At 38.0% G+C, this 21749-nt stretch overlaps 1 protein-coding gene across 6 annotated transcripts in view; it reads right to left on the minus strand.

Moving 5' to 3' along the window:
• The window catches only part of ZFYVE28 (zinc finger FYVE-type containing 28), a 145570-nt gene that overhangs the window by 10661 nt on the left and 113160 nt on the right, over nt 1–21749 (minus strand). Inside the window, exons 9-12 of one of the 6 annotated variants that reach the window (XM_041490460.1) lie at nt 20435–20539; nt 6087–6238; nt 5415–5531; nt 3755–3859 (exon numbers count right to left, since the gene is read on the minus strand). The exons of 1 other annotated variant lie outside the window; for it this stretch is intronic. In XM_041490460.1, the coding sequence (XP_041346394.1) occupies nt 3755–3859; nt 5415–5531; nt 6087–6238; nt 20435–20539 (479 nt within the window). Of the gene's footprint in view, nt 1–3754; nt 3860–5414; nt 5532–6086; nt 6242–6352; nt 6436–20434; nt 20540–21749 lie in introns of those variants that run through there. 4 more of the 6 variants (XM_041490451.1, XM_041490478.1, XM_041490470.1 and 1 more) reach the window with 4 other exon arrangements.

The following is a 21749-nucleotide window of genomic DNA, read 5'->3' on the forward strand; positions in this document are numbered from 1 at the left end:
ATACAGAGAACTTTGTACCCCACTGGCCATCACTTCCATCATATAACCAGGACAAGAAATTTTACTATATTTCAAAATTACTTATTGAATATTGCAGAAATTAATATTCTACCATAGGAAAAGAAAATTGTTTTATACTCTCTCCCCATAAATATGCATAATTTTTTAATACTTCATGAAGTATAAATGTATATACTTCCTTGACAATAATCTTAGAGTGTTAGGACACCAAAGATTAGCATACAGACCATAGGCTCATGCTTTTGTTTTGGAATGCCAATTAATCTGTAGTTTATTGTATTTCAACCTTCAGAAGGTCACAGGATTTAACTCTTAAACCCTTGCCAATGTCAGTTGGCTCATAATAAACATTCATATTTGTTTTATGACCGAGACCAGCTGGTGAGTTTTATACACAATAAGAATGAGAAATCTGACAAAAACAAGTGATTCATCTTCATAATGTGAGTAGAGGCTAAAACCTTCAGTACAATCTTAGGGCCATTTATTTGTTCAGGTTGCTGGGCTTGCTTTCCATTTTTGGGGTTTTTTTTAATACCATTGATTGAATACAATCTAATACATTTGCTACATTCAGTTAGAGGGACTTATTTGATTATAGGGAAGAGCTTTCCTGGCAGGTAGCTGGCTGGACCTTCTCAATTTGATACATACTCTGTCACAATGGAGAAGGTAAGAGCTATGATGTGCTCCTTTGCTTTCAATTGTTTTTCCTCTCAGCTGAAATAATTGAGTGACCTGAGGTACAGAACTGACGTACAAAAAAGGAATTAATTAACTTTGATGCAATGCTCTCAGTCTTTGCGCTGAATCCCTTTACAGTGATAATTGTGGTGTATTCCTGTACTCCTGTTGATGGCCCATGGCCCAGATTTGGCCTGAAGGACAAACCCACCAGGCTCACTGCAAGAAACAGGGAACAATGTTCAAGCAGCAGAAGTTGCCTCATCCACCAGATACCTTCCACCTGCACCCAAACATCACCCAAAGGCAGAGGCTGTTCCTTCCACAGTGGCCAGCAAAAACAAGATACATGGGGAGGTGCTATAAGGGGGAAAAGGCACATAGCTGCTGAGATAAAAATCTTGGTGGAAGTTTATGCCTCATGCTGGATACCTTCGGGATGGCAAAACCATGTATCCCATTAGCTGACCCTGCACACCTCAGCAGAAAAAGCCTGTACAGTGTTGCCAGCAATGACAACTTGTGACCTGAAGGGACAGGGATTTGGCATGTATTGGAGGTGAGGGGTGTTTCTAAAGTTCCCATAAATTCAGCAAATTGACCCACTTCAGATGCCCTTTTTAGTAGACTTTCTGTGACTTCTTGTGTTTTGGAAGGTGGAGCTCATCTCCATACTCCTCAGCATCCTGTGTCTCTTTGGGATACATAAAATTCCTGCCCATCAGGCCTGAAGCCAAGTAACAGCAGACTACACTATTTAGTTTACAGAGTCAGAAGAGCTGCGCTGGTTTGTATGAGTAGCTATTTACAGCATGACCACTTACACGTAAGCCCAGGGAGGCTCCCAGAGAAAGCCTGCAAGGAGCAGGTCTGCCTGGTGCAGACACGGCCAAGCCTCCCAGTGAGCCTGTGTGAGCTCCAAAAGCAGAGTACCTGCAGGAGCACCTGCTAATCGGCTTGGTTCAGAGGTTATGTTAGCATGGGACAACAATGGCCAAGGCAGCCAAGCTCATCCTGGCATCCACATCTACTTATTCAAAAGGGACTTGCTTAACCCACAAAGATTTGCCTTCTACCATGCAGGCACACATAAAACACCAGCTATTTTGGAATAAAGGCGCAGGCAGGGGTTGTTTTGTTGAAGTTATCTGCATATGCTATAAATAGTACATATCTGGTTTTACCATTCACTTAGGGCAGGGACAGAACTGATTCACACTGCCTGGGTGTTGCAGGGCCTCTTGTACCTCCCAAGATTCCCCTTTACTGTGTTGGCCATAACATCACCTAAGTACCCAGACCATTGTCCTCTTATTTCAGTAAATAACATCCCAACTCACTTCCCCAAACATGAAACATTCCCCATGCCAACAGCAGCTGCCATGAAAGGCTGAAGAACCTTAAAAGCTGAGCAACATTCCAGGGAAATGACTTCGCTGTGACAAAATGTACATCCACTGTGAGAGGGTTATGCAGCATCCTGCAGTTCAGAATAACTGGCTTTCAAGTTCTGTAAGTCAAATTCACCGACAGCATCAGCATCGATCCAAAACAAAAGACAATGAATTCAAGTGGTAGAGAAGGAATAATCTTGCACTCTTTTGCAATATAGTCTATACATGGTAAGGATTTTGTTTAAAGATTTGTTCCTTCCTGCACCTTCTGTGACATTCTGAATTACAGCACAATAGAAAAATCAATTAAAATGACTACTGAACAGTTCTTTATCTGCCTCCAAATCACCTTCCTCCAGAAGAGATAATATTTCTACAGTGCATTATACATGAATTAGCCCCGCTGTTCTAAACAGATTAGATTCTTTAGCCTGCAGCTTCAGAAGAAGGGTAAGCAAGAAAACCATGGGTTTTATATAAGCACAAAAGTTATAAATATGTAGTGTTACTCTAAAATCTAATCTTTAAGAGGTTTGGTTTTTTCCCCTCTGTGATTTCTGATCGTTATTACAAATGACATGAACCAGTATTTCTTTTCTGTTGGCCACCACCCTCCACATACAAGCAGAGGCACACACACTCCTTTATCACCCAGCTCTGTCATCCTGCATTCCAAACCTCTCTCTGGAAGGACAGCAGTGTATGTGGACAGATACATCACAATACATCAAAGTTTTAAAGCACAAGGAAATTACTGCACACTTGAGTTTCTGGGAAGCTCAGAGACAGTTTCATAGCTGATGGTTGTCTTGTACTTCTCACTTGACCACAGACATATTATAGCTCTGGTAATTGGGCTCCTGGTGTGCTGAAACCACCACTTAGCCCTGAAGATCAAAGCTGATTGCTTTCTTGTTTGCTCCATCTCATGTATCTCTTTTCTTATTCTTTGACTGCAAGTACTCTGATATCTTTTAATCCATTTTTTATACTGAGTTTGCCATAATAAGATTCAGCCCACAACTAACTCTGAAGAAGCTCAGATTAATAAGAGAAACAACTTGTGAGCTTTCAGAATACTTGAACCTCAACCAGAACTTTGAGACTTATGTGCATTTTTCATTCCTAGCATGTACTCAGTGAGATTGGAGCAACCTCAGCAGACTTATCTAAGACTATCATTTTCTTTGAAATAATATGGTGAAGAATGTGAAAATAAAGTAAAGAAAATATGAAAGGTACTCCTACCTTGGGATAAAGCAGCACATCCACATGCAGCAAATAATATAAAAACCCTCTCAAGATTTGACTGAGATGACCTTACTTAGGGCTTTGCATCTCACACAGCCTTCAGAAACTCAACAGATGTAACATTATACACTGTATTAAAGCCTTTACAATACAGACCCTTTCTGCACTGATACAGAGGAATTCATACTGAATATGACCATTTGTGGATAGGAGTTTCACAAGGCTGTTAGAAAAAACCTGAAAGAAATATGCTTGGTTTACCTTCTGACTTCGTCTGTAAAACAGCATGACAACATTTTAAACTCACTTTCCAGAGCCAAATATTAAAAGACTTTTCATTTTAATGACCACTTTTTTAATACATCAGTGTTGTCTCATTTTAATTCTTAGAAAAAAGAAAATACCTTCAAAGTCCCCATCTCTGGCTTTTGCTGCAAGTTCTGAGGATGATATACTTTCTTGACATAAAGCACAGTCTTCCAATGCTGCATTCCTTAAACCATGATTAACTGTAAAACAATTCAAAAAATACTCATATTTTTCCAATTTTCACTTAAAAAATTCATGTTAGAACTTCTGGGATTAGACCACAGTATCATCTTCTTAGACTTCTTGCTTTTTCTCTACCCTGACAGAAACAATGATGCACAAGTCTCCTATTTTGCTTTAGGATGACAACAGAAATGAAAGAGGCTTTTATTACAGGACATTCAGTCTTCTTACTTCTGCTAGTTTAGCTGCATCTACATTCTATTTCCCAATTCTCAACTTGGATCCTTTAACACAAGTACATTTTGAGAACAATGAGAGATTCCCAAGGTGAATCACACACATCACATCAATCAAAGAGAAACTCCACCCCAAAACTCCCCTTTCTTCACTCATTTTGTTTATGCTTACTTTTGTCAATGTCATCTTTTTTAATGCAAGAGTTCATCCATTAGAAATTACATCCATCCAAGTACTATTGATTAATATATATTTCCCAGTGATAGTTCTTTACAGCTCCAGTTTTTTTATTACACTTACTTGAAGGTTCAGGAGCTCTTGTGCTCTCTTTCTAGCAGTTTTGTCTAACACCATTTATTTATTTATTTATTTACAATAAAAAAGCCGGTCTATTTTCATATCATGACAGGCTGCCACCATAAAACTGTTGTGGAAGTTTCAACCAAAAGTAACAGAAGACTGTCATGCATGTTGTGCATTATCCCACTGCAGAACTGGGACTGAGTGTAGGTTTTTTCTGCTGACTTGATCCAACTTTTTCACTAAGTGTTTCACATAAAAAGCTCAATGCTTTTAAATGAATCTGGGAGAAAGAAAGTTTTCAGTCTGGAGGAAAGGAAGTAGGAAAATAAAAAGAGCTCTGGTCACTTTCAGATGCTGGTAGTTCTAATGATAACAAAGGACAAAGGTAATGGCAGCCTTGCTGGGATGACACTGTTTTTCTTAGCTAAGTTAGCCGACTTGCTACTTAGGAAAGAAATAATAAAAATTATCACAGAGGAAAAAAACTCTTTTGTTGGTTCATGATCTAGTTCTGGTTCCATTAATTACCTAGAAGTGAAATGTGTTATTTTTCTATCTTGAAGCCAAATTCTTCCATTTATTCAAGACATTACAGATTTCAGGATGTTACTGAGCATTCCCATCTTAGACTCTGTTCTTTGGTAACTTCCTATGTACCCAGTGTGAAACAAATCTGGGGGAAAAAAAGAATCTACAAAGTCCAAACCCTGCATAAATCATGGGCTATAAACAATATGGGCTACAAACACTGTGCTGCTGTTAAATATAGGAATATGGAAACAGCAGATGAACTCTGAAGGCTTTAACTCTTTAGTATTTGACTTAAAATGAACTCCTGAAGAGGACTTCATCCTGTTTACAGTCTGTTTCCATGACTCCTTTTAAACATAGGTGAAATCCCTGCACAGTAAATCCTGTCAAAAACATAGCAATATGTTAGGGGAATTTGTGTCAAATAGTTTATGGATTCCCACTGGGAATTCTGCTACCAGCAGAAATTCATTATAGAAAACAAATGTTTAGATCTTTTACCTTTCTTCTGCTTTTCCTTGTCTTCTGTTTCAGGTTTGGTTGCCATAACTTCAAACAAGGTCTTTAAGATACTTCTCAGATCACTAGCATAGTTTGTCTGCAGCTGGTCAGCAACACCTTACAGTGTGAGAAAATGGGTAAATCAATTCTGGACTGCTACACCATCCTTAAAAAAAGTATTTAAATCTGCCTGTTAGTACCAGTAATGGCCTCACTTATTTTTAGGGGCTTACTTGTTCACGTTAGGAATAAAAATTGAACAAGTGATTAAACTAATTCTCCTTAATGGCCAAGATACATTCTGGTTTTTATGCTACCTGCAGCCAATACATATATTCCATATCCTTTGGCAAGAAATACTGAGAGATGAATTTTACATGAAAACAGAACTGCTAAGTCAAATTTCATGTCTTGAACACAACAGGGCATCACCAGGGAAAAATCAAACCTGATACAAGTCCAAATTCTTCAACACTACAGGTCTAAGCTGTCAGCATCTCTGATTCTGAGTTCCAAACAGGTAACAGGTCCTTCTAAACCAGACTGCAACTTAGGTCCCAAAACCAGAATTCTCCTCAAACTTCATCTCTAGTCTTTTCTACCATAACTTGATGTGCAAAAACCCTAAAAAATAAACCAAAAACCAGCTTAATAATTCAGTGATTCTCATACCTGAGATACAGACAAAAAGGCGGTGAATAAGATCGTTACTGCCATGAAATCTAGATCTGATCTTCTCTCGTGTGGCAATTTTGGCAGCCTGCAAAGCCAGCTGGATTTCTTCCTGATCGATGTCATCAGATGAACAAGAACTTGTCATTAAACTGCTGTCAGAGAAAGAAATAATGTAAAGGAAAGTAATGTAAATCTTCACTCAGTTGTTCAGGATGTTCAGCAAATCCTAAAGGATTTATGACTCAGGCAAGACTCTATAGTACCAGAACTAATTGCTGTAAATTCTTGTTGAAGTTAATCAGCACGCAACCAATCACCATCACGTTTGATTTTCACTCTGTGACAGCTGCAAAAAAAACGTGAAGCAGAAAATCACTTGTCTGTATTTCACTGCATTTTTCCTTAGCTGTTAAAAGTGCTGTACCATTTTTCACATTAACTTCTTTTAAAAGCTCAATCCTGAGACCATAACTCCACCAAAAAAACTGAAGGGGAATATCAACCTAAAAATGTGAAGGTCAGTTCTGAAGTCAACTTAGAAATTTACGAACATGGAAATTAGCTGAAAAAAAGAAAGAAATTCTGAATTATGTTACCTTAATATAGCAAGAACAGAATCTAAATATAACTTCAGAAAAAAAATTGGAAAGAGCAGCAATAAAATATGATTTACACAGTAGAGGTAGGTTAATTCCCTTATAAATGTAACATTAGAAATAGCTGAAATGTCAAACTATTGTGAAGAATGGCTCATCTACTCTAAAGAGATTTAAATGTGCCACCAAATGTCTACTCAAACTTCAATTTTTTTTAAAACCAGATGCCAGACATTCCCACACTTTCACCACCACCACCCCTACCACTTTTCTCTTACAGAGAAGAAGCTTGTAACAACTTGAGACAGCAGGGAAGCCTTGGAGAGAATCTTCAAATATCAGGAATTACCTTCAATATTTGTAAATCAAGAGTTAAAAACAGGAAGTACTTTGAGGAAAAGCAGAACTTTGCCCCTAAAAGCTCTTAAATGGGACTAGAGCACAGGATGTAACTATACTGAAATCCTAAAGATTCACTGTGCTGACCAAAGGAGACAGGAGCCTTCTTACTCCATTACACTCAAGTCACAGGGAACACAAACCCATTTTTCTCCACATACTGGAAAGAAATTAATATTGCCAATTATTATAGAAAACTAGACTATTTTACTTAAAATCATACTTTTGCTGTCCAAAACTCCAACACTCTTTACAGACAAGTGCTGTGTTAAAAGAAGAGTTACTAAGTGCATGTGTAAGTAGCATGTATAACAAAAAAGTAATTTCTAACCCATTTTGAGTTCAATCTGCTTTTATCAGGCGAAGAAACATTCACCATCTTGCAGATCCCATCCTTATGGCAGTATGCATGAACAGTTATTTTGGGAGAAGACACATAGGTAACATTTTTATTTATAACAAGATTTTATAGGATATAGTTTTCCAATTCTACCTGTAGGCTTCACAGATAATCCTTTGAAATATAAAAGAGAAATAATTATGCCACCCAATCTTAAAAGCCCTAGGAAAAAGAGACAGAAAATAAATAAGTACTGGAGATTTGTTATTGATAAAAATAACAATGGAAGATGTGTAGCATGAGAACCTTAACTGGCCCCCATTCTTTCAAACACAGAGTAAAGACTAGGCTTGCAGGAGACTCAGTTTATTCATGTTATCTATTGCTACTAGCAAAAGAAAATTCTTGTAAGGAGATGTTATTTCTATGTTTACAGTTCCAGCAGCACCATGACTGACCGGGCTTATCAAAGACACTGAGAATGCAGTGGGAATTCTCTTTCAATTTTCCTTTGCCTTTCCGTAGGGGATACAGCAGATATTAGAACAGCAAGCCTGTCAGCATGGAAAGGCCTGTGTTCAGGACAATGAAAAGGTCATGTACAAATGTGGCTCACAAAACAATAAACTGAAAGGCAGCAAGAGCCAGGAAGAGATTCCTGACTCACAAGGGTGTGCAGGCAGAGGATGCCTGCTCACACAAACCCTCTCACACACAGATAAAGCACTCTGCCTTGCAACATGGCCAAGCAGGCTCTAATTTTTGTTTTACCTAAAAACCTTCTTAGTGATACACACATAGGCACCATGAATTGCTCACCAAGACAAGCACGGACCTCCTGACAAATCCAAATGCAGTCTGTGTAATCATGTAACCCCAATACAAAGGTCTCTTCAAAACCCCCAATACACAGAAACTTTTGTGCAGGGGAAAACAGGGCTGCTGAATCAAGGATGACTTCTCCCTCCAAATCACAGCTGAAGAAATATTTCAAAGGAAGGTGTTAAGTGGGCAGAGAGCTGTGAAGAGTGCTTTTCAAGAATATAAGCTACTTGGTCCTTTGCTGTTTTGCAGAAAGGCTCATTCCACAATCCTGACCAATTTTAATAATAATGTTTGCCTTTCTGAGCCTCCTCCAGCTGGGAGGAATGCAGTTTTACCTACTTCCTTCAGGAATGTAGTTTGACCTACTTCCATTGCAGCCTATTTTGTTAGATTTTGTGGTGTGTCATTAAGACTGGCCATGTCACCACAAGACTGGCTGGGCTCTTTTCTCCCCAAAATCCCCAGCAGAGAACACATGTGAATTGCTCCAGCACTGTGGGATGGAAGGTCAGCATGTCTGCTCACTCATATTTATAACATACTTTCATAGGCACTCTCCCATGTAAACTGCAGTATCCACATAGAGCAGATTCAGAAAGAAAGAATATTTTGTTCTTGGGATTGCTTGTGTTACTACAAAGCAAAAAAATGAATACTCCAGGAAAATTTGAAACTGGACCTAAGAATTGCTACAGAGTCAGAAACAATAACTCTGCCTTCACCAACACAACCAAGTCCAACTAAGACAAAAATGATTCTCAAAGAACATCTAACAACCATCAGTTCTTAACCTTAAAGTATATCTAACTGTAAAAGAATGTAGCCAAAAATACAATATTGTAGACACAGTAAGAAATACTGTAAGAACAGAAACACTGCAATTGTTTCAGATAAACAGCAAAAGAGCCATTAATTTTTTAATTAATTAGAGTATCCCAAAGAGCAATGACTGCATCCATGCAAATAGATTCTCATGATTTTATAAACTGATACTACAGAAAACAAACCTGACATGTGATCTACTGGGTGCAGCTTACTTTTTTTTTTCTTTTCCTATAAAGAATATCTTTCCTACTTGGCTTATTGAACATGGATAATTTGGATCAGCATTTTCAGCCAGCACCAGATATTTAGGAAGTATTTCATTAATATCAGACTACACTTGGATCTAGAATGTTTCACAGCCAGCATCCACAGAATCATGTCCCATTGCACAATACAAACAGCCATACTACTGGTAGAGACAAGTCCTCATTTTCTCAACTATTTGGTTGAAAGGAACCTTGAATAACCCAATGAATTAAGTTACAAAGAGCTAACACCAAAATACACATGGAACTCCCCTTGTGAAACATTTATCATATACACAGTGCTTATCATGCATTAATTTTTCTGACTGTAAAACCATTGCAAAGCTAACACATCTGAAGGTGAATATAAAGAAATAAGATGTTATGTCAAAGGTTGATTCCAAACAATAAATCTGCTTTTACCTTATAAAGGAACAGATACCCTGTGGCAGATAAAATGAATTAGCTTTTTGTTTAACTTGGCTGCAGCCACCCATTTTAAAATTACACTTCATTTATTACACGAGAAGATTTGTACAACTCTTTGAACACTTTCAAGGCGTATCTCTACACCTTGCCTGGCCTCAAGGCTTTACTGTGAAATTTAGCCAAATATGCACAAGCAAACAAAAGCCAATAATGTAATTGCACATAAAAAAAACTTTCACCAAGATGCAATCTGCTTGATAGCTTTTGTGTTTCAAAGGACACTTCTGAGCCAGTTTAAGTAGCAGTACTCAAACATAATGGAAGAGGGAACTGTGGAACAAGAAGGTTATGACAGACATTTTCAGAAGCGGACAGGCATTTTAGGTAACCATCTGTGATACTGTGGGCTTTGGGCTGTGTTTGTTGGTCATTGACACTCATCCAAAACCAGTGAAAGCAGCAAAGTCTAAACCCAAACAACCAAAGTCAACCAATTCAACGTTGATACAAATTTAAATATCTTATGTTTGTGCTCAAAACATAGCAACAGCTGTAGAAATGTGTCCACTCACAGATGTCTCCTTTCAAATTTGTCTGGAAATGTGTGGTTCTTTAAACCTGAAATCTGCTCTGCCTGAGTACAGAATGCATGAGATTCTCTGAAAGAATTTCTCATTATTCACACACCAACCCTCAGAGTATCTTAAAAATGCATTAAATATACAGCAGTAACAGACAAAAAGAATTTAAAAGCTCTATGTTTCAAATACAATGAATATGAAAAATCAACTGAATTTTCATGTTTTCAAATCTATCACAAAAAACTTTGGTTTGGTTTCTTTATCTTTTAAATCAAAAGCAATAGTGGGTCACTTCTTGCAAAGGAGAAAGCCCAACAGACCCACTGTACCCTTTATCACAGAATCAGAGGATGGTTAAGGTTGGAAGAGAACTTGAAGACCCATCAATCAGCCCAACCACCCTTGAAGATTATCCAGCTCCAACAGAAATATGGGATGCAACGATGTCACCAAATATAAAAGGAAATTAAGACCACCCTTGAAGTCTCTGATTTCAGAAAAGGTCTTCAATGATAACTGATTTTCAGGAGAAGATCCCAGAAGATTGTCAGTGCTGCCTGTAAACAGAGAGGGCCCAAGTTTCAGCCACACAAACTCATCCCAACTAAATCTAAGTAGAAAACTTCATAACAATTTTACAAATGTTTACCAGAAAAGTGTTAATACGTAATTCAGTGACTAACCTCACCATTTATGTTGCCCAAATTCCTGCGACATCAGGGATTCCCATTCACTTTCTCTGGGAATCTTCAGCAAACTACACAAGCAGGGGAAGAAGTAGAATGTAACTCTCCAACAAAAGAGGTAACACCTTCCTGCTGTAGTGGGAATTTAAAGCTGGTGAATCCACTTCACAGTGAATTAAAAATCCATGCAAGAATCCAATCCATTAAATGGAACCATTCTGATGCAGAGGTTCACCCAGAGATGCACTTTAAGACCAAGACGCTCACTAGGAAAGTTTGGTAAGTGATGTTCAGTAGCAGGTGAGACCCTTGACAGTACAGAAATGTGAAAACTTTGCAAGAAGTTTTCTATGATTTCACACATTCCTAATGTTCTGCACAGAAGGACATTACAGTTATAAACCTTGTTGGAAGTTTTTACAAAGGGTCAGTAGCCCAATTCTTAAATATAAATTAGTGTTCATTTAAAAATTGATGAGACTGTCTACAAATTATAAAGCAGTGCAGTTCTTTGGACTTAAATGATATCAATTAATTTGCACTAGTTGGCCTTAACAAATCTCTCATGTCCATTATTTAACACCACATGTACTGAATAACTAAATACAGATACATGTGTAGGTGTCTCGTGTATGGGAATTTCCCTGTATGCAGAGGTACATTTACAATATTCTAGTTCTTACAATATTTCTCACAACACATTATCATGAGCTCCCCAACTTTCATTTTTTGGTCATACAGAATTTAGCATAATGGCCACCTTATGATCTGAGTAAAATATCAATAACATACACTTTTTATCCAATTTACAATATTGAAGATTCTCTCCCATTTGATTTTTTTCATCCTTATGGGAAATGAAAAAAACCCAAACCAAAATATTTGCAGGCAAATCTATGTTACTGATTGCATACAATTTCTAAAACTTCAGCAAGTTGGTACATTGCTCCCACTGATATTTGTGTAGGCTGTAACTGGAAATCTCACCACTAACCTTTTATTAAAGCTATTACTCTTACTCCTCTACTTCAGAAGGCTATAGTCAACTCTGGGGTCCAGTTTGCTAAAAAGAACAAACAGCAACTCCAAAGGCCATGTAAAGGTTCAAACACAATAGTTCAGGGAAGACAAAGGTTGCATCCATGAGAAATGACAAGAGGAAAATTACAGGGGTTTAGGTAAGAGATATATAATTCCCCTATCACTAAGAAAAAAACCCCAACCTACTTCCCCATCCTGCTTTTTGCAGTACCTCTAGTGTTTCTCTTTGGACAGTCTCACCAGAAACACAATAAACAGTAAGCTAAAACCTGTTGGTTTGTAACATGTGCTGGTTTTGATGTAGTTGGAAGAGAAACTGTGAGAATCATTGCTTCTTACAATTATTTTAAGTGAACTTGATGGCTACACACTCGATTTTAGAGTCACTTAAACCCAAGCCAGAATATTATATGCTATTATTTAGGTAATAGCATATAGTTTTTTAGCTAAGGACTATGCTTTAAGGAATGACCCCAGAAGCTACATTTAAAGGTACAAAAAAAGGCTTTAATGCAGGACTCTATTTCTTGTCTTTTAAACCCTAACGTTTTATTAAGTCAAGAGGGTTTTAAAATATAACCAAATATAACCCCTTACCTATTTCCTCTCTCTTTTAAGAGAAACAGGTCAACAGAAAAAACCCCATCAACCCAACCACCCCTAAAGCCCACCAAGGCTTCAGACCTTTGTATTGAGAAACAAAAAATGTAACTGCATGCAAATCCCTCTAGCTAGAAATCACCAAAAGAACTGGACTTGACTGGACAACAGCATTACCACATGTGTGAGCAATGCCCAGCTCCATTGACAGGACATGTGCTAGAAGCCCCATCTGCTGTCAACTTTCTGAATTCCTCAGTGGGGGGAATTTTCCTGCGCTGCAAGATTTGTCCTTAGCTTCTCTTGCCCCTGTAGTGGTGGGCAATCTCAGGTTGGCTCAGTAAAATAAGGAATTTGGCTAATAGGATTTTCCATATGGCCTAGGTGGTATCTCCAGTCAGGAAAAAGTCCTGAGCATTGAACTCTATTGCACCTGAAATCAACAGCAAGAACTTATGCTCCAGACCCTGGCAGCTTCTGTAGCTCCCCACTCTGCTGGAAGAACATCTTGAATCTTTCCTCAGCTGTTCAGACCTCAAACTGCAGAACATTCTCACTTGGACCTTGCAAAATCCACAGCTGGTAAAGCAGCATCTTGCTACACAGATCCACTCTAAGAAACTCAGCCCAGGAGAACTTATGGCTTACCCAAACTCATTAACACTCTGGACTGAGTTTTCAGATGAACACAAAGATACAGTATTTCAAATGGAAATGAAAATAAACAACATTGCCAGTGCAGAATTTATCAACTTCAACAGCGCTCCCTCCCAAACATCTTTTCTGATCATTATAGATAAAACTTACGTAAGTGTGCATATGAAAAAATAACTGAAGAGAACATTCGTAATCAACAGTGGTGCTTTCTAACCATCAAATTAAATGTCAGATACTTGCAAGGTACCACACTTACTGCTTTTCCTAAATTAAACCAAAAAGGGATAAAACCTGCAAGATAAAGTTATTGTAAAATTTAAGAAAAAACAGAATAGAAAAAAACAAGAAGTTAGAATATTATTTGGGTTCTACTATGACTTTTTTCAATTCCACCATGACATTTTTTTCTACCACTTTCTTGTAATCAAACTTGCATTTAAAGCTCTCAATCATTCACTCACACTGCAAAAGGATAAATTAAAATGAGATTAGACAACAGAAGTATTTCCACTTCAAAAATATATATTGAACTGGAAAAATCGAAAGTTTTATACAAATAGTATAGGACTTATGATGAAATGGTACGTAAAACCAGCTCTGGTGTCCAAGCCAGGGACAGAGACATATCAGTCCCAGCTTTTACACTTTCTGCAGAACTTGACAAAGGACAGGCAGAACGTGGATACCTGACAGAAATATTTCAGGGCAAAGAGTAATTTTATGCAGCTCGTTAGCAATGTCCTCTGCCATAGGCACGCCAAGTTCAGCATGGCATTGCAACAAGTGAATTAATTCACTTAGCATCCAGCTCCTGCAGATCCACCCTCGACTTGCAGCTCCTGTGTGTGGCAGAAATGAGATGGAGATGTAGCTTCAAAATCACTTCCCAGCACAGGAACTCTGAGGGATATGGAAACTTTGTAGCATGACATTTTCATACTGCTTCCATCAGTTCTCTCACAAAACAATACAAAAATGAGCAGCAGAAACATTAATGCACCCGAGGGTCTAGGAGAATCCCACAGAAATTCCATATCCAGATGTGGTAGTCAAAGCTGAGAAAAGCTAATGAAAGCATTAGGTGGAACCTTCAAATTTTAACTAGAAAAGATAGCTTTCTCTTTATTTTTCACCTTCAACACAACTGTATGTATGAGGAAATCCTCTCTTTTTTCCTCCAATCTAATTGTGGTTTTACAGTGTATCTTCAGACATGGACAAAAACTCTGCAAAAACTGCAGTTACTATAGTGATTTTAATTACACATAATCTGAAAACTCCCAAACATGCTATTCTAAGGGTTTTACTGAGGGAAAAAACCCTAATCTGTAAAATAAAACCTAATTTCTGAAAGCTAGTAATTTTCTTCTATTACTATCACTGGGAACACCAAGTGACATTCAACAGCAGATTTTTTACACATCACTAAAATGAAAATGATGATAATTGTGGCCAAATTACTAAAAATGAAAATTGCAACTGAGCTATGTAGAAACAAGAACACAAGCCCATTATGATCACTTTGTGTCAGTCTCCAGCCATATGGTATGTTTGATATGCCACTTGGAATACAGCCCCCAAATGGCAAATTTGGAGTGTCTACCAATTCTGCCAGAACAGTCTTATTGCCTCTGCCACTGATGCTAGTCAGCCTAGAATATTGCCCTATTTTACTTGATTTACACAGAGAGCAATATATTCTATATTTATTTCAACCACATTGAACATTTTAACACGTCTAAAATATGAAGTTTATAATTTTAATAGGGAAAGACCAAAAAACTTCCAAAAACTGAATTCTCACCTTCCCACTGCAACAAGCACTTGTTAACATTAGCTGCCTGGGTTATTCCTTGGAAAAAATAAAATATGCATCTAAAGACAAAGATATGCATGAAATATAAAATACCCTGTAGAATATCCTAGAAAGGAATGCTATAACTTAGAAAATGCTACACTATTTTGAGATTTAATTTTTTTTGTCTTGCAGGGTGAAGAACAAGATAGGCATGAAACACATCAAGTAGAATCCTGGCGGTGAAAACCCAGAGACATCTGCTTCAGTCACATATGTCTCACTGACTAAAATCAGAAGCAAAAGCTGACAGACCTCATCAAGGCTGACTTTTTGTTTTGCTGGTACTGCTCAGCTGGTTGTTGGGGCAAGGGATTCAGCAGCTAAACAAAAAGACTGTATCCAGCAACCCATTTATGACTGTATTAATACTGCCCTCACACTGCTTGAGTGACAGAGCTGTGCAAAACAGCACAGACTCTCACTGCCTAAGAGACACACAAACAGTCTGCAGCTCAAAATCATTAGGCAGGAACAGCATCTATAGTGGAAGTGATTCAGATTTGCTCAAGGTATAAAACCCCTTTCTCTTCCCACAGCTCTGCTCACTGAGTTCTTTATTTCCAGGACTCCAGTACAGTACATGTAAAGCCATTACTAACAGCCTTTTTCTGGTTGTCAGCAATCTCTCCATAAAGAGCACCTCTACAGAAAAAAAAAGGAGACAGAAAATCTACAGTAATGCACTGCTGAGACCAAAAATGACAGCACCAAACATTAATGCAGAACAAATCTGTCATTTTGCATAGCTTCAATGTGAGCTGACCACGTTAACAAAGGCAAAAGTGCAAGACAGAAGAACTGGAGACAGAGCTGATCAGGTAGATTGATCACTCAGTTAAAATACATTGTTAATGTATTTGTTGTACTCCATGTTATGATCTACAAGGTCCCCAGAGTAGCTGTGGTCTCTGTTAAAACCTGCAGGCATGTAATTTGTGCTGTAGCTTTGATAGCTTAAGCTCTGGACCATGAGATGAAAGAACTTAATTCTCCTACTATAATTCACAGTCCTGGAGAATAACCAAGTTCTTTTCCCTTCTTGAATCCTTTTCAAGGCACTGAGTTCTGCCGATGAGAAAGCACTGTATAAAACCTGCTTCTGTAAGAAACTGTCCACCCACATGAATTTTGCTTGGTCTGAGAGATGGGCAAGAAACTGGCTCAGAGCTCTCACTCAGAGTGCTGATCAATGGTCGGTACTTGGGCTGGCAGCTTGCCACGAGTGGGAACCCCCAGGGATGGACATCGGGCCTCACTTGTTCAGCATCACCAAAACAATCTGGATGACAGGAGTGTCACTGCCAGGTTTGCTGGTGACACCACACTGGGTGGTGAGGTGGACGTGTCGGCAGGGAAAGCATCTCACAGAGCAGGACAGGCTGGAACAGGGAGCTGGCAAGAGGAGTGTGGAGTTGAACAGAGACAAGTGCAAGGTCCTGCAGCAGTGATGACACCAAAGAGCCCGGCACAGGCTGGGATCCTTTGCTGAGGGGCACCTGGGGGTCCTGGAGCACAACAAGAGCTGAACAGGGCTCAGCAGTGAAGCTGCTGCAGCAGTGACAGCAAATCAGATGCTGGCATGCACCCACAGGGGCACCACCAGCAGAGATGAGAGATGTGACCGTCCCAAACTACCAAGAGCCTGTCAGGCCACACCTGGAGTACTCCTGTGTCCAGCTGTGGTCTCCACAGGTCAAGAAAAGGAACAGATGGACTGGACAGCATCTAAAGGAGCCCCATGAAGATGATAGAGAACCAGCCCTATGAGTAGACTGAAGGAATTATATCAGTATTTTATTCCCTGGAGAAGGCTCCAGAGGACCTCATCACATAAAGAGTGGCTGTAAAGAGGATGGAGGCTGACTCTTCACAAGGAGCCACATGGAGAGGACAAGTTGTACCAGGAGAGGTTTCATCTTGATATAACAAATATTTTACATTAAGAACGATCAATGTCTGCCCACATATACACAAATATAGATATTCTAACTGAAATATCTAGATAAATATCCCACTCTAATTGCTAGCAGAGTCTTGCTGTTTTGGCATAAACTTGAGTCACAATTCATTGCAGATACTGCTTTCTACAGACTGTAAACAATGTGCTAAAACTTCACCACCAATTTTTTAAAAGGACTAAAATAGTAGAAAAATATACCAAAACCCACCAGTAGTTAAGCTGCAATGACATATCTTAAAAAAAAAACCCAACCGGTTGACTAGGGAAAGCATCAAGTGTAACACTATGGTTAGTTTTAAGAGTTATTACTTAAAGCTCTCATTTACTGGCTCCTTATAACCTTAAAATAAAGAAGTAGAGTTTACCATTTAAAGTTCAGGCAGACCAACACACGAATACAGATTCATCAGTATTTCTTTCTCCTTGGCACTCTTACAACCAAAAACTCCAATGAGACTCAACATCAACTAAGTGTAACTACCCTGTTCTTCTGTTGTCTCACTTTTCCTCATCATTCCCAAATGAACATTTTTCTTGCATTTTCTAGCTGCAGTCTTTCAGACAACTCAGGTCCAAACTTTGAGTATATCATATTATTCTTTGCTGAGAAAGCTGACTGCTATTATGGGCATCTCAAGTCTGGATACTGCTTAATAAATATTTTGAAAAAAATTATCTTCTGAACTGGGCTGAAGACTTAACTTCTTGATCACCAGACCTCTGAGACTAGAAAGAGGAATGTTTTACATAGATCAGGTACCAATGAAATCAAACTTTCCTCAGCAAAACCATTTAAGAACCCAAACCACTGGTTTGAATGGTGCTTTGGGATCCAAAGAGCTGGAATTTTCTCCCTGGTTCTCCATTTGGAAAACAATAAATGTACATTTATACAGAAATCCATATATTCAATACTTCATTGTTTCAAATCAATTCCATCTGTGCTATTTAATACACTATTAGTTCAACATTACTACTGCAGTTAAACTGGTTTTGCTATCACAGTTGAATTTTCTGAAGATATTCCCAAAACGTGCTGCAATCTGACAGCATGACTTTCAGTCTCAGTACTGATTATTTAATAGCACAAAGGAATTGTTTATGTTTCACAAGAGGATGAAAGACCACATAAATGTATTTCAAGAATTCTATCTTTAGCCAATTGTTTTTCAGATAAAATTGCAAATGTTACATTTAATGTCTAATTGTTGTTAAGTGTAAACATCAAGAAATTAGATACATTAAAATTGCATATTTCAGACAAAAAAGAAAAACTCCCAAATTAGGTATTATTTTGAATACGCATATGGCATCATGGAAAATCTAGTTATTTCAGAAAAGAACATTTTAGAGATTGTCTTTGCAAGGAACCTGTTTGTTGCAGTAAACAAATAATACAACTCTAGAGAAGCTGTTTAATGGCCAAATAAAACTCACTAAAGAGAGAACAGAGGAGAATGTAAAATAACACATTCTAAAAAATTATACAAATAGATGCACTGAATACTACATTTCTGTGCATATCTAGGAACATACCACTGTGAAGCAGTTAGACTTAAGAGGTTTTTTTTCTTTTATTTCATTAAAATGAGTCATTAAAAGAAGTTTTAGCTGTTTTTACCTAACATACCACTGTGAAGCAGTTAGACTTAAGAGGTTTTTTTTTCTTTTATTTCATTGAGTCACTAAAAGAAGTTTTAGCTGTTTTTAAACGAAGTCTTTCAAAAGGGGAAACTCCTGTCATTACAGTCATGCAGGCACTTTGCTGGTTTGTTTTACTGGGCCACAAATAGCTACATCTCTGGTAATATCCATCAGACTGCAGAAAAATAGACAACTTAGATTTCATCAAGCCATCCAGGGATGATGCAATGCTGCTTTTCAGTGGACAAGATCACAAAGGCACTTGTACAAATACTGCCTTAAAAATCAAACTTCCTTTCACCTAACTACCAATACAGTGGCAACTGCAACACTAATGTACAAAGGCAGTCCAGTAAGGCCTTCCAAAGAGATGGTGCATCTAATCAAGACTTATTCTCACTGCTCCAGCTGTTCCTGAAGAGTCACTGGGGCTACACCTGCCATCCATTCAGACAGCCCTGTGTGAAATAGTCTTCAATGTATCCAGTACTTGGAACAGAGCAACTGCTGCATGCAGGTAAATTGGGTTTTGTTTGAAAAACAGTCAAAAGTAAATGTATTTCAAAATTAGAACAATGAAGGACAGTTTTTGTTGCATCTTTCTGCCCTTATTTTAAAAATACAAAACTCTAAAAAATTGAACTTGAAGACAGGTACATACTAAAAAAACCTCAAATTGTTATTTGTAGTATTGCATCTATTACTATTAGAAAAGCCATCTTTTCTCCTCCTTTTACCCCCAAACCTAGATGAAATTTCAAAATCCTGAAGTTCAAATGAAGTTCTGGGGAAAGAAAAAGATGAAAAAGAGAGGAGAAGCAGTGGAGGATGATCTACATCAGCTGAAGTAGTGGTAATTCAATCTGTCTGTACCAGAGGTGTTATTGCATAGACTGCATGCAATACATCTCATACGTGTATGTTATGCAAACAGGGGAAAATGCAAAGATCTCATTTTTATGTTTTAGTTACATTTTTCTGTTCTAACCTTAATTCCATTATCACTCTCATTAAGTGCTTTGGGTAAATCTGAAGTCAAAACTCCCATGCAGTTTCAGAAGATGAGAATATAAAATAGTATTGCTAAAAAAACCAAGGTCATGGTTTCAATCCCTGTATGGGCCATTGACTTACAAACTGAGCTCCACGATGTCTGTGGGGCCCTTCCAACCCAGAATATTCTGTGAAGTCAGAAGCAGCTCTTCACTGTATTCTTACCAGTGTTGGCCAGCAACAGGGTGTAAGTTAAACTGTTAACTGGAACATCTTTTATTTTTACAAGGCAAAACAAAATGGAAAAGACATGTTTTTTAGAAAGCTGAAGGCTGACTAAGAAAAACATTTGTAACTTGTCAAGCTACAACCTGAAGTGTCTTCTGAGAACTGCTATATGGATAAATAAAAGCAAGATCATGGACATATGTAAGTGGTTCCTGCATGCATTAAAAACTTTTCCGTAAATAGTTGCCTCATTTGTCACAGCACTGAAGAAAGCTGGCAGGTTAAAAAACAAAACAAAACAAAAACCAAACAGCACCTGTTGCTCAAAAGGAAGAATACTCAGAAGTGTTGCTGTCACTTGATTAATTCAATGAAAAATTTTAAGCAAGCATAAGTCAATACCATTCGTCAAATCTGACTGCAAAGTGATGTTATTACCTCAGAGCGTAAATGCTGGAGAGACTACATGTAGTGACAGAAACACTCTCATAGTCACTGCTGGAGATGGAGCTGAGGGGGGAATCACGTAAGCCATCCTGAGAACTGGAAAAACATACGGAAACAAAATGAACTGCTGAAGCGAGCAAAGGCAAAAACAGAGCATTGAGATAAGTCATGGCTTCTCATGGGTTATTCAGAAATAAGAATAAACTGGCAGTTGCATTTTTTGCTCTTCAGAAGATGATACAAACCTATTCTGTTTTCTTCCCAAAAGGACAGGCAGTCAGTGGGCACACATCTTACAACAATCTTCAATTTAATTCATGCCATACAGTTAAAATATTCAGGAAATAACTGCGAGTCTTACATTTTCATTGGAGATAGAGGGAGTAGCTTGCCCATGCTGCTAAGTGTGGTATAACCTTAAACTGAACACATAACAAAGCTGAAAGTTCATAAAATCATCTTGGGTTTCAGGCCAAGGCACAGTAATTCATACACTTCAAAAACTTCTGAATATTGTGACAAGTCTGACCTACATTTGCTCCCCATTGGAAGGAAAAGGTCTGTTAGAAAACAGAACGTTGACACCCCTAAGTTTGCTCAATCTCTCTAAGTGCCATGTATGTACCCCAAATTTTGTGCTTTGAGCCAACAGATATCCAGGAAGGAGCAGTGCCATGGCAAACCACTGACACTTCGTTAGCAGAAATCCACTACCTACTAAGTAAAAGGACATGACTCATTTAAATGAATGGTCGACAACTTGTCTCTGGCATCCCTGGACTAATGAAAAGCCTCTAATTAACACATCACTTCAGATCTTATATTATCAACATAAACTAGGATTAGAGGAGTAAAAACAGTTTCATAAGCATTTATAAAACTATCTTGTAAAGACCAGTTTCTTGTTTGAGTAACAATGTACTGCTCAGCTACTGGAAATTTCACAAACTGAGAAGAAATTAAATTACATGAGATAAGAAAATATGTAATCTTGAGCAGAGATATCAAAGTTGTATTGGCTCTAGGCAGTGCAGAAGATTCACTCAAGCCAGCTGAACTCAAATGTTCAGTCAACAAATCTTTGGACAATGCAAAGAGAAACCTAAGAAACATCTCCAGTTGAAAGAGAGGCAGTTATATATGTCAGGGTTATTTCACCTTGCTTCTCCACAATTATGAGTAGATTTTTAAATGTTCTTTTGTTTTTTAGATATATGCAAGTCAGTTATGTTTCAAACTCTTTTTTTTTCTGCCGGATTTACTATTACAGCTATTTTTTCAGCTAGAAGTCTGGAAGAACGCTTAA

Source organism: Pyrgilauda ruficollis, unplaced genomic scaffold, assembly GCF_017590135.1.
Source record: "Pyrgilauda ruficollis isolate IOZ18807 unplaced genomic scaffold, ASM1759013v1 scaffold1, whole genome shotgun sequence".
Lineage (NCBI taxonomy): Eukaryota > Metazoa > Chordata > Aves > Passeriformes > Passeridae > Pyrgilauda > Pyrgilauda ruficollis.